Source organism: Mytilus edulis, chromosome 13, assembly GCF_963676685.1.
Source record: "Mytilus edulis chromosome 13, xbMytEdul2.2, whole genome shotgun sequence".
NCBI classification, from domain to species: domain Eukaryota; kingdom Metazoa; phylum Mollusca; class Bivalvia; order Mytilida; family Mytilidae; genus Mytilus; species Mytilus edulis.
In genome coordinates this window covers 3,523,650-3,536,739 of record NC_092356.1, presented here as the reverse complement: position 1 = coordinate 3,536,739, position 13,090 = coordinate 3,523,650, and the positions used below count along the sequence as shown (strand labels likewise).

The 13,090-nt window shown below is 34.7% G+C and overlaps 2 protein-coding genes across 3 annotated transcripts in view; both read right to left on the bottom strand.

The window, feature by feature from the left end:
- Window positions 1-278: 278 nt before the first annotated feature.
- LOC139501947 (E3 SUMO-protein ligase ZBED1-like) lies at window positions 279-1,220 on the bottom strand. Its single transcript, XM_071291253.1, has one exon. The coding sequence runs from the start codon at window positions 1,218-1,220 to the stop codon at window positions 279-281; it is 942 nt and encodes a 313-aa protein (XP_071147354.1).
- A 1,756-nt stretch (window positions 1,221-2,976) lies between these two features.
- LOC139502322 (uncharacterized) overlaps window positions 2,977-13,090 on the bottom strand; it is a 91,847-nt gene continuing 81,733 nt past the window's right edge. For both annotated transcript variants that reach the window (XM_071291763.1, XM_071291762.1), the window contains exons 7-8: window positions 4,847-4,913; window positions 2,977-4,091 (exon numbers count right to left, since the gene is read on the bottom strand). In XM_071291763.1, coding sequence (XP_071147864.1) covers window positions 4,022-4,091; window positions 4,847-4,913 — 137 coding nt within the window. In that variant the 3' untranslated portion in view covers window positions 2,977-4,021. The remainder of the gene's footprint in view (window positions 4,092-4,846; window positions 4,914-13,090) is intronic.

Genomic DNA, 13,090 nt, shown 5'->3' with positions numbered 1-13,090 from the left:
CCCGCGCATGAAAAGATTCGTTCTGACGGAACAGAGGTAGCAGGAATACTTAAATATTGTCTAGCTAACACAAAGAGTCTGGGGAATTTACAATTATTTTCTTTCCACCACTCGAGTGGGTTTGAATCTTGCACAGCACGCTCCTTGATGTATAAGGACATTTCCGATTCATCTTGAAAGGACGTATCTTCGTCGGTGTCAAACAAAAGAAAGTCCAAAGATCGTTGGACTCTTTGTTTCTTGGCTGGTTGCTTGTCAACTTCAGTTCCAAGGTTTTTTTATGACGTTTTAACTGCGGGCTTTAATGGCACATCGTCTAACTTGGACTCTAACATTTCAATGGCGACTTTTTTTTGTTCTGGGGAGAAAAAGTTAAGTGTTCTATGCCTCGGATCAAGTAAGGACGCTAAAGCATGCTGTGTAGATGCAGTTTCAATGTCATACGGTTTAAAGCAGGTGATGAGTTCTTCTGAAATACTTGCTTTCATTTTATGCGCAAGAGCACTATCCTCTTCAGAGTTTTTTAGGTGTTTTTTTAAGAGTCCGTTGACAATAGGAAGCATTACAGAGGCTGATACGTCCTTTTCCAGACACATGTATGTTGTAACATGAGACATTTGCTTCAATACTGCGGAAATTTCAACCAGATAATCCCACTCATGATCTTTGAGAAGCATATGTGTGTCACATTTCTTAGTAACAGTTGTATCTAGCATTACATCCGTAATAACTCTGCGTTGTTCACATAGGCGTTCAATCATTAGCTGAGTCGAATTCCATCTCGTAACTACGTCTTGTATAAGTTCGTTCTGTCTTAGTCCGAACAACTTTTGTCTTTTCCTCATTTCTGCAGTTATTGTAGTTGAATGCTTGAAATGTCCCACTAACTTACGAGCACGTGAAGTAAGTTTGGCAATAGCGGGTATTTCCAAGCATGGTTTAATGCAAAGCTGAATGGTATGACCAAAGCATCTCATATCGTCAAAGTCACATTTCTCTGATGCACAATTCATGTTCCTAGCATTGTCATGTACAGAACTCACAATTTTACCGTCCAATTCAAACTCTGAAATTGTAGATTTCAGTCGTTCAGCAAGATTTTCGCCTGTATGGCGTTCAGGCATTTCACGAGTAACAAGCACATTTGACTGTAAATTCCAGTCTTTGTCAACGTGATGTTCTGGACTGTTAAAAAGCTTTTTGTAGCATTCGATGTCCATGTATCAGAAGTAAGGGATACGCTGTCAATGAGATTTAACTCTTTAATCAAACTCTCTTTTTTGTCACTATATGACTTTTCTATTCTGGATTTTATAGTATTTCTAGACGGAATTTTAAATTCTGGAGCTATTATCGACATAAGTTTTGAAAATCCTTTTCCCTCAACAATGCGAATGGGTAGGTAATCCAATATAATCATATCCACTATTGAATTTGTTATTAGTTCAGATTGAGTAGACGAAAATCTTCTAGATTTGGGTGTCTGAACAAAGTCTAAAACCGATGACTGCTTAACTTTCTCAGGCGTTTCAGAAAAGTCATTGGGATGCTTTAACTTCAGATGATTCAGCATATTACTTGTACCACCAGTATAGACTAATTCCATTTCACATAGTTTGCATTTCACTATTTTGGAGTCAGCATTACGTTTAAAAAAAGACCAAGCCTTAGATGACGGAGGTGGCATATTTACATGTACGCACACACAATATAAAGTCAAAGTGAAGAAATAAACTAAATCGTAAAATTTATTCAGCATGTTCAGCTTACAACTGTTCAAAATAAACTTAATATGCTAATTATGTTTACATTATACTTGCCCGGAGCTGACAGACAAGTTGTCTATGTGCTAATTAAGTAATAAAATTTAAATGTTTTCAAGGTTAACAAGATTAATCAATAAACTGAACAATTGATCTGTCTAATCAAGTACCAATCAATTCGTACAATCATTTCACATTATTTACTAATGATTTCAGTACACATTTACATCAATTTTATTAAAATTTTAAAAAGGTCCGGTTAACCGGTAAGCGTTTTTGGTATTCGGTATTCGGTCGTTCGACCGGTTAACCGTTGACAACACTAATATTAAGTGATCAATGACTTGTTTGTAGAGCTTTTATTGCTGATCATTTTTGCAATTTTTAATTTTTTTTTTATCTATTAAAACTTATTAGATAATAGCCAAAAACATTAAAATTGGCCAAAAATAGTCTTTTATATGCAATAACCCCTATGCGGGGGCCATCCGACAATTTTAACTCAAAAGTAACTAAGGTAGATCTTGTCAATCTGAACATTTGTCACCCTGTCAGATTTTCTCAATCTGTTACAGTTTCCAAGATGGCAGTTAATATTTGCATTTTACCCCTATGTTCTATTTTTAGCCTTGGCAGCCATGTTGGTTGTCCGGCAGAAATGTCGTTCACAACATTTAAACTAGTTACCCTAAGGATGATTGTGGCCAAGTTTGGTTCCATTTTGGCTTGGCAGTTTCAGAGAAGAAGATCTTTGAAAAAGTTAAAGGACTGACGATGACAGACGACGACGGACGCCAAGTGATAGAAATAGCTCACTTGGCCCTTTAGGTCAGGTGAGCTTAAAACTAGAAATTTATATACCTATAAATTTGCTTCCATTTGGTCTCATCAGTCAGGGTAGGAATCAAATTCATGGTTTCAAGAAATATCTATATCATCTGACTTTCCCTGAGACCTTCCTGGTTCTAAAAGTTAGTACATAATTGTTAATGTACATAACTATTCCAAACTTGAGCTTTTAATTTTTTAAAAATCATCAATTTTTATTTTCATTTCAAAAATTGTATTCAGAGGATATTTAATATTTGACAACAAATAAAAATAAATAATTCTAAGTTTAATTTAAACTGAACCAGGAAAGTTTCGACCTGCCAGTTAAGCATTAGGACATGCAAGTATTTACATATATATATGAACATAAATACAATAAAAATTTGATGCCTGAAAACTGTAGAAGCAAGACAAAATACTCTACCAACTGAGGATTACCCCATACAATTTAGCTAATCTATTGGGAGTCCTCAAAACAAAATTATATACATAAAATAATATACAAAAAGGTGAGTTGACCAAAGAAATAAAAAACAATACCTTATACACAACAAACAAGCAAGTAAAATGTCATATGAAACAAGTATTAACTATTATATTAATTTTACACAGTATTTTCAGAAAATTTCCAAATCTTCAACTGTCCATGTTTTATGGGTGAACAGAACTTCAGCTGATAATGTGATTAAACTTTTGTCGTATACATCCTTTGTATAGTGTAATTCATTAGTTTGAAGTGCAGATTTTGAATATTCTATAGGAAAAGTATGATTTAAGGCGTATAATACAAGCATATCAATAACAATATAGACTAGCTACATCCCTTTTTGATATTTATCCCATGGCTTTTTTTCAAGATGCACTTTATATTTTCTTATCAAGTTAGTTATAAGAATAGAGGATGTGGTATGATTGTCAATGAGACAGTCATCTGGAAAGGTTCCAAGTACAAATAAAAATTTATCTACAGGTTACCGTACGGCTTTCAACAATGGACAAGAATCCACAACATAAAGTAAGCTGTAAAAAGCCCCTAAACAAGAAAATGTGACACAATTCAAGATAACAACAAACCTTTATAAATTTAGATTTACCTTTATAAATCAAGGCATCATGCATCCCCTGTAGGTCGATATTAACAGAGATTTTCATATACAATGCTATAAACCTCTTTATATAAGCAAAAGTAATACATGCATATAACTGCCAATAAGTGCACTCTAAATCTAAGACTACTTTTTAACTCATGTAATTTATATCAAAAGAGCAAAACCTAAGAAGATATAATTGTAACAGGATGCTGTTATAGATGTCCAAAGAAACACAAATTGAATTCTCCTTCAAATCAAAAACTATCTCCAGGGCCTGTATAATTCTAGAAATGCCCCTCAGGGCACTAACCTTGTATGATCAGTGAATGTGCCTTGCTAAAACATAGGGTAATCCATGATTACAAAGTTCGCCTCATCTGCAACATTCTTTGTACCTAAGACAAACCTATAAAACACAATAATTCATAAAAGTAAGAGCTTTACCTAAGGAGGGTCAACTATGCATGAAATGTAGGTCAAATTACATGATCCTAGACCATATAGTGACTGAGAAATGAACTCGACATAAACTTTAACCAAAGTCAATCAAGCATGAAATGTAGGTCAAATTGACCTATTTTGGTATGCATGCTGACAGGCTCCCAAAGTTACATCCCCACATCAAGTGACACGATCCTAGGTCATAAAGTATCCGAGAAATGAACTCGGATGTAAACTTTAACCAAAGTCAATAAAAGCATGAAATGTAGGTCAAATTGACCAATTTTGGTATGGATGTTGCAGGCTCCCAAAGTTACACTCCCACATCAAGTTATATGATCCTAGGCCACATAGTATCTAAGAAATGAACTTCGACGTAAACTTTAACCAAAGTCAATCAAGCATGAAATGTAGGTCAAATTGACCTATTTTGGTATGGATGCTGACAGGCTCGCAAAGTTACATCCCCACATCAAGTTACATGATCCTAGGCCACATAGTATCTGAGAAATGAACTCGGACGTAAACTTTAACCAAAGTCAATCAAGCATGAAATGGAGGTCAAATTGACCTATTTTGGTATTGATGCTGACAGGCTTGCAAAGTTACATCCCCACATCAAATTACATGATCCTAGGCCACATAGTATCTGAGAAATGAACTCGGACGTAAACTTTTAACCAAAGTTAATCAATGTGTACTTACATTTTTGATACTTACCAATCACTTGGTGTGAAAGTTGAAGGAGCCTTCCTTTTTCTCTTGCCAGTTTTGAGTGATACAACTTCTATTAATTCATTATTATTACAGGTTCAAGATAGGAATTAAATATTAAACAAGATGAACTGTGAGCTATTACTCACAAAAGTCTACCCCCGCTAACCATATCATTATAGGATCTGCAAGTTCGTAAACAGGAAGTAGAAGAGCAGCAGACCTGAAAACCACTTAAACAATACAGCACCCCAACCTGATACTTGATAACAAATATCTAATAGCTGTAATACATAGTAGTTGAGAAAAGTGTTACGAAAATTTTTCATTAATATCCCTGTCTAATTTATGTACTAAGTCCGTAAACAGGAAGTTGAAGAGCGACAGACCTGAAAACCGCTTACACAGTACAGCACCCCAACCTGATGCTTGATATCAAATATCAAATAGCTGTGATTCATAGTAGCAGAGAAAAGTCTTACGAAAATTTTTCATTAATACCCCTATGTCTAATATATGTACTAAGTCTGTAAACAGGAAGTAGAAGAGCGACAGACCTGAAAACCGTTTACATGGTACAGCACCCCAACCTGATGCTTGATACCAAATATCTAATAGCTGTGATACATAGTAGTTGAGAAAAGTGTTATGAAAATTTTTCATTAATACCCCTATGTCTAATATATGTACTAAGTCTGTAAACAGGAAGTAGATGAGCACCAGACCTGAAAACCACTTACACGGTACAGCACCCCAACCTGATGCTTGATACCAAATATCTAATAGCTGTAATACATAGTAGCTGAGAAAAGTGTTACAAAAAAGTGTTACGGATGGACTGACAGAGGACGGTGTTACGGCCAGAAATCGCCTTTAAATTGTAGCCAACAAAAGACACAAATCAATAGTAAAATTTAACAACATTTAATATACAAAAGTTTACAAAAGGTATTAAACAAATATTACTGTTAACTTAACTGTCAAAATATGAGTCCAATCTGTTATCTTTATCTGTATCCGGAAATCTTTCGGAATCCAATTTGAATATTACGTTCACTACTAATGTCACAATCCAGTATGATGTTGTCTTTAGAATAAAAGTGTCAATCCAAATGCTATGAATACTAATGTCTATCAATGTCTATGTCCAAGTTTAATTATGAGAGTTTAACTTTAGTGTCTGTATATATAGTGTTGTCATGGAAAATTCTAGAACACTCTATAATGGAACATTGTGGAAAATCCTGGAAAGTTTAAGGATCATTCTAGAAAGTTCCAATCATTCTGTGATTGTTCCAGTGATTCCTAAACTGCACAGTTATAAGATTATTTGGTAAACAACTATCAGGCCATACAACACAAATTAGGCCAACATAAATAAACATAATAATTACAATATCATAACACCTCCCCCCTTAAAAGAAGTTTTAGTGTAACAAAAACTTATCATGAATAATATGAACAAAAATACATAATATATACAAAGTGATTTAATAAGCTCTAGATAAAGCATCAGCTATTACATTATCTTTACCCTTAATATGTTTTACAATTACATCATATTCCTGTAACAATAAACTCCACCTAGTCAACCTCTGATTCTTGTTTCTCATTTTATGCATGAAGGTGAGAGGATTATGATCAGTATAAACAAGAATAGGATATACAGTGGGATTCAAATATACATCAAAATGTTGAAGTGCTGACAACATTGCAAAACACTCTTTTTCAATAGTTGAATAATTTTTCTGATGTTTATTTAATTTCTTAGAAAAATATGATATAGGTTTTTCAACATTATCATCTGTCTCTTGATATAAAACAGCTCCTATTCCTACATCGCTTGCATCAACGGCAAGTTTAAATTGTTTTTCAAAGTCTGGAGTAATCAGAACTGGACTATTAATTAAAAGTGATTTGCTATTTTCAAAAGCTTTTTGACAATTTCCGCTCCAGATAAATTTAGAATATTTCCGTAAAAGATGAGTCAATGGTTGAACAACAGTAGCAAAATTTGAACAAAATTTTCTGTAAAATCCAATCATGCCTAAATATCTCATAAGTTGTTTTCTATTTGTAGGAGGTGGAAATTTGGAAATAGCTTCCACTTTAGCCATAATAGGTTTTACTTGACCTTGGCCAACTGTATGCCCTAAATAATCAACAGTGGCCTGACAAAATTCACTTTTACCAAGATTAACAGTCAAATTTGATTTTGACAATCTATCAAAGGTATCATATAAATGTGTTAAATGCTGTTCCCAGCTATCACTACATACAATAAGATCATCAATATAAGCATAACAACGGTCTAAATCTTTTATAACATTATTGATCATTCTTTGAAATGTAGCTGGAGCACTTTTCATGCCAAATGGCATTACAGTATATTGAAATAAGCCATTTGGTGTAACAAAAGCTGATATTTCACGAGCTCTCTGTGTCAATGGAACTTGCCAATAACCTTTCAATAAATCAAATTTGCTCACAAATTTTGCTTGACCAATATTGTCAATACAATCGTCTATCCTTGGAATCGGATAGGAATCAGATTTTGAGACTGAATTTACTTTTCTGAAATCAGTCACGAAACGAAAAGTTTTATCTGGTTTTGGCACAAGGAGACAAGGAGAGCTCCATTCACTGTTACTCGGCTCAATAATATCATTGTCAAGCATATATTTAATTTCTTTTCTCATAACTTCAAGTTTGAGTGGATTGAGCCTGTAAGGATGTTGCTTAATTGGACAAGCATCTCCGACATCAACATCATGACAAACAGCAGTGGTTTTGTTTGGCACATCTGGAAAAAGATTTTTAAAAGAAAATACCAAAGTTTTTATTTCTTCTCTACGATCAAAAGACAGATGTGCAAGTTTTGAATCTAAATTTGACAAAATTTCTGAATTTTTCAATCTAACTGTCTCTTCCATAGTTTTACAACTAAAAATTGGTTCAATTACATCTGGTTTGTCATGATTGTTCTCAAATTTAACCATGCCTAAAGTGGCAACTGGTTTACTATCACATAGAACATTAGTACGCTCAAAATATGGTTTTAACATATTAATATGACACACTCTATTTTGTTTGCGCCGACCTGGAGTTTTTACAATATAATTCAAATCATTAATTTTACTCTCTATTGTATAAGGACCACAATATTTAGCCTGTAAAGGATGTCCAGGGACTGGCAAAAATACAAGTACCCTATCACCAGGCTCAAAAACTCTGTCCCTGGCATCTTTATCATACCATATTTTCATCTTGTTCTGTACATTTTTTAAGTTTTTCTGAGCAATTTGACAAGCAGTATACAATTTTTCTTTAAATCTAGATACATAGTCTAAAAGATTCAAGTCAGTATGTTCAGTAAGCCACTTTTCCTTAATCAATTTTAACGGTCCCCTTACAGTATGGCCAAATACCAACTCAAAGGGACTAAAACCAATGGATTCTTGAACAGCCTCTCGGACTGCAAAAAGTAGAAAGTGAACTCCATCATCCCAGTCTCTGTCAAATTGAAGACAAAAAGTTCTAATCATGTTCTTCAATGTCTGATGAAAACGTTCTAAGGCACCTTGAGATTCTGGATGGTACGCACTTGATCTATACTGAGCAATCCCTAACTGGTACACTACTTGCTGAAATAGACCTGACATGAAATTTGATCCCTGGTCGGACTGTATAGACTTAGGAAGTCCTACTAATGTGAAAAATTTGATAAGTGCTTTGACAATAGTAGGTGTCTTGATATTTCTTAGCGGAATAGCCTCAGGAAAGCGGGTAGATGTACACATGATTGTCAATAAATATGCAATTCCAGTCTTGGTCTTTGGTAAAGGTCCAACACAGTCAATTAGAACTCTGCTGAAAGGTTCGTCAAAGGCTGGAATAGGCAGAAGAGGTGCTGGTGGTATTTTCTGGTTAGGTTTACCAACAACCTGGCATATATGACATGATTTGCAGTATTCTGCAACATCATTTCTAAGTTTAGGCCAGTAAAAATGCTGCAAGATCTTAAGGCAAGTCTTCCTTATACCTAAGTGTCCAGCCAAGGGGGTGTCATGGGCAAGACCAATAATTTCTTGTCTATAAACTTTAGGCACCACCACTTGGTATATCACTCTCCATTCCTCCTCTGGGGTAGCATCAGGAGGCCTCCACTTCCTCATTAAAATACTGTCCTGATGGTAATAGCATTCGGCCACTTTGTCTGCTTCCTCCTGTGGTTGAGCCCTCTGGCTGAGCTGAAGAACCTCAGGGTCTTTATGTTGTTCTTCGAGTAAATTATTTCGGTCTAATGAATGGCTGTTCACATCTGGCCATGGCATAATAACATTTTTGTTAACACTAGGTGGTTTTATAATAGCCTTTTCTGAGTTACCAGGATCTTCAATATCAGCTATAAAAGTGTCAGAAAGGTCCATGTAATCAAACTTGTCTTCTTGCAAATTCTCATTTTGTTGTTTTCTAGCCATCGCCCTAGTAACAACACAAGCTGGATACAATTCAGCATCATCTTCAGGTGATTTAACATCCACCACCGGTTCACTGGTAACAATTGGTTCTGCAACCACTTTGTTCCTAGCTAGATCATTTCCTAGCAATAATGTAACACCCTCAACAGGGAGATTAGGACGAACACCCACAATAACTGGTCCAGTTATCAAATCTGACTTCAGATAAATACGATGGAGAGGAACATCTATACAACCCATCTCTACACCTTGTAACAAAACGGAGGCACCAACAGAAGTCTTCTCGGACAAAGGCAACACACCTTCTAACAATAAAGACTGAGAAGCTCCAGTGTCTCGTAAAATCTTAATAGGCTGAAGAGTGGTATCATCAACAATAGAAATAAACCCATCAGACATAAAGGGTTTATATTCCTCCATGTAATCACAAAAACTGGACTTAAAAGCCTGACGCGCAGGGCATTCCAATGTACTGGTAATATAAGGTGTCGTACAAGCACTGGTCTTCGGCTTATTATCTCGTTCATTCTTCTTCTGAAGTCTAAAACAATCAGCCATCAGGTGACCAATCTTCTTACAATAAGCACAAGTCAGTGACTTCTTCTCAAAAGTATCAAATTTTGGACTAGACATATTATAACTGGACTGACTCTTATTCTGTGCAACAGGCTTACTATCAGTACGCTCAGTGCTTTGATTTTTGTAATTTCCACTTGAAGTATTAACATTTTGACCCTTGAAACTTCTTTTATGTGAAAGAGTATAATTATCTGAAATAACAGCTGCATCATGTATTGTCTCAACAGTTTTGTCGTCTAAATGTGTTTTTAAGTCTAAATGAACACATTGTTTGAACTCTTCTAATAACATCAATTGTCTTAGGTTATCAAAATTGTTATCTGTTTTCTTTGACGTAAGCCATTTATCAAATAGATCTTCTTTTTCCCGAGCAAATTCCACATAGGTTTGTGAATCAAACTTTTTATAAGATCTAAATTTCTGTCTATATGCTTCTGGTACTAGCTCATAAGCTTTCAAAACTTCCTGTTTCACCGTGTCATAATCGGAACTTTTTTCTGATGGAAGTGCGGAGTATATTTCAGCGGCCTTACCCTCAAAAACACTCTGTAGCATTGTAGTCCAATATGGCTTTGGCCAATTCAAACTACAAATGAACTATGAGCAATTTTCTCAAACTGTGGAAAATATTTATCGACTGTTTTTTTCACAAAATATTGCTGCATCAAAATATTCTGATTTCGACTGGACTTTAGTGTTGCTTTCTTCTTTGACCATTTCAATTTTCATTTTCTCCATCTCTAGCCTTTCCCTCATTTCAAGTTCTTTTAATTTAAATTCATCTTCTTTTTCCTTTTTATCCATTTCCAATCTTTCCTTCATTTTCAGTTCTGCCTGTTTTAATTTAAATTCATCTTCTTTTCTTTTCTCCATCTCCTTCAAATTCATTTCCAGTTCTTTTAGTTTGCGTTCATGTTCTAATTCAAGCTGTTTTAATTTAAAGGCGTCAATATTTTCGACCTTAAGTTCAAGAGCCTCTTTACCTAAAATTTCTGCGTCAACTAATTTGTCTATAACCAAATTTTTTATAATTTGTTTTCTCATAGATACTTTAAAAACTAATTTCAGTTCTTTAGCAAGCAACACTAATTCCTCTTTCTTTAAATTATCAAAACTCTCCAGGTCTGGCGTTTTCAAAAAATTACCGGCATCAAATGCCATTTTGTAGAATTTTGTTGGCTAGTTATAATAAAAATATTGAATAAATTTTAAATAAGATATTTTCGTTCTCCCGGACGAGCCCCCAATTTCTGTTACGGCCAGAAATCGCCTTTAAATTGTAGCCAACAAAAGACACAAATCAATAGTAAAATTTAATAACATTTAATATACAAAAGTTTACAAAAGGTATTAAACAAATATTACTGTTAACTTAACTGTCAAAATATGAGTCCAATCTGTTATCTTTATCTGTATCCGGAAATCTTTCGGAATCCAATTTGAATATTACGTTCACTACTAATGTCACAATCCAGTATGATGTTGTCTTTAGAATAAAAGTGTCAATCCAAATGCTATGAATACTAATGTCTATCAATGTCTATGTCCAAGTTTAATTATGAGAGTTTAACTTTAGTGTCTGTATATATAGTGTTGTCATGGAAAATTCTAGAACACTCTATAATGGAACATTGTGGAAAATCCTGGAAAGTTACAACGGAAGTTTCTGGAATAACGTAGAAGTTTAAATTACGCATCTTTTATAAGGATCATTCTAGAAAGTTCCAATCATTCTGTGATTGTTCCAGTGATTCCTAAACTGCACAGTTATAAGATTATTTGGTAAACAACTATCAGGCCATACAACACAAATTAGGCCAACATAAATAAACATAATAATTACAATATCATAACAACGGACTGACTGACGGACGGACGGACAGAGGTAAAACACTATACCCCCCCTCTCCTTCGGAGCGGGGGTATAATTATTACTGTTAATTTACTTAGCTGGCACTGATAACGGTAATTAAAGAGAAATTTAAAATATGACAGGTGTGTTTTTTCTTTTATATTGTCTTAATTACATGTACTTAGCCAAGTGGCATTTATAACCATGCTAATTTTTATTCCGATTAAGTTGATGCCCTGACCTCTTTTGATCTCTAGTTAACACTTGCCAATAATATAAACATACAGACCATGAAAAGAAAACTTGTTAAGTATGAAAATGGGAAAGAACAAGAGCAAAGTCGGCTCTGGACCTGCAGCGCTGGCACTTCATGGAAACATAGGTGCTTACCAATCGCAGCATAATAGTATGTAGCATTGGATAATAAAGGGAATTGTGAAAACAAAAGGAAATTGAGTACAGGTTTTTTATATATAAAATGCAAGAAATATGACAATTTTAGCATGATATACATCTATTAAATTTTGGCCTTGGCAGCCATGTTGGTTGCCCGTCAAGGACTACGGATATAATTTTAAAAATAGATACCATAAGGATGATTGTGGCCAAGATTGGTTCCATTTGACCTGGTAGTTTCAGAGGAGAAAATTATTATTTGCGAAATTTTAACCCTCGCTAACACTCGGGATTAAAATTTTACACAAACAATGCAACCCATGTTAAAATCTCTGATAAACCATGGCTGCCATGAATTATTTCTTAGATAGTCAAAAACGTTAAAATTGGCCAAAAATCATCATTTATGGGCAATAACCCCTTTGCGAGGGCATCCGACAATTTTGGCATAAATGGAACTTAGGTAGATTTTGACATTCTGAACATTTTTGCATATGTCAGATTTTCTCTATCTGCAATGGTTTTCAAGAAATTAGTCAATATTTGCATTTTACCCCTATGTTCTATTTTTAGCCCTGGCGGCCATCTTGGTTGACTGACATGGACATCATACCCTAAGGATGATTGTGGCTAGGTTTCGTTCCATTTGGCCTGGCAGTTGCAGAGGAGAAGATTTTTGTTAAAAGTTAACGGACGACGACGACGGACGCCAAGTGATGGGAATAGCTCAGTTGATCTTTCAGGTCAGGTGAGCTAATAAAAAGTGAAAGGGAACCAGGCATTACAAATTCCAGCCTAATTTTAAAATTTCAATTCAATCGGATGAAGCATTTTTGAATTAGTGTACAACATACAAGAAAAACGCATTTTTTTAACACCAAAGTCCCACAACTCTAGAACAACATATAGAAAAATCAGAAAAAAAACGAAAGAGAACCAGGC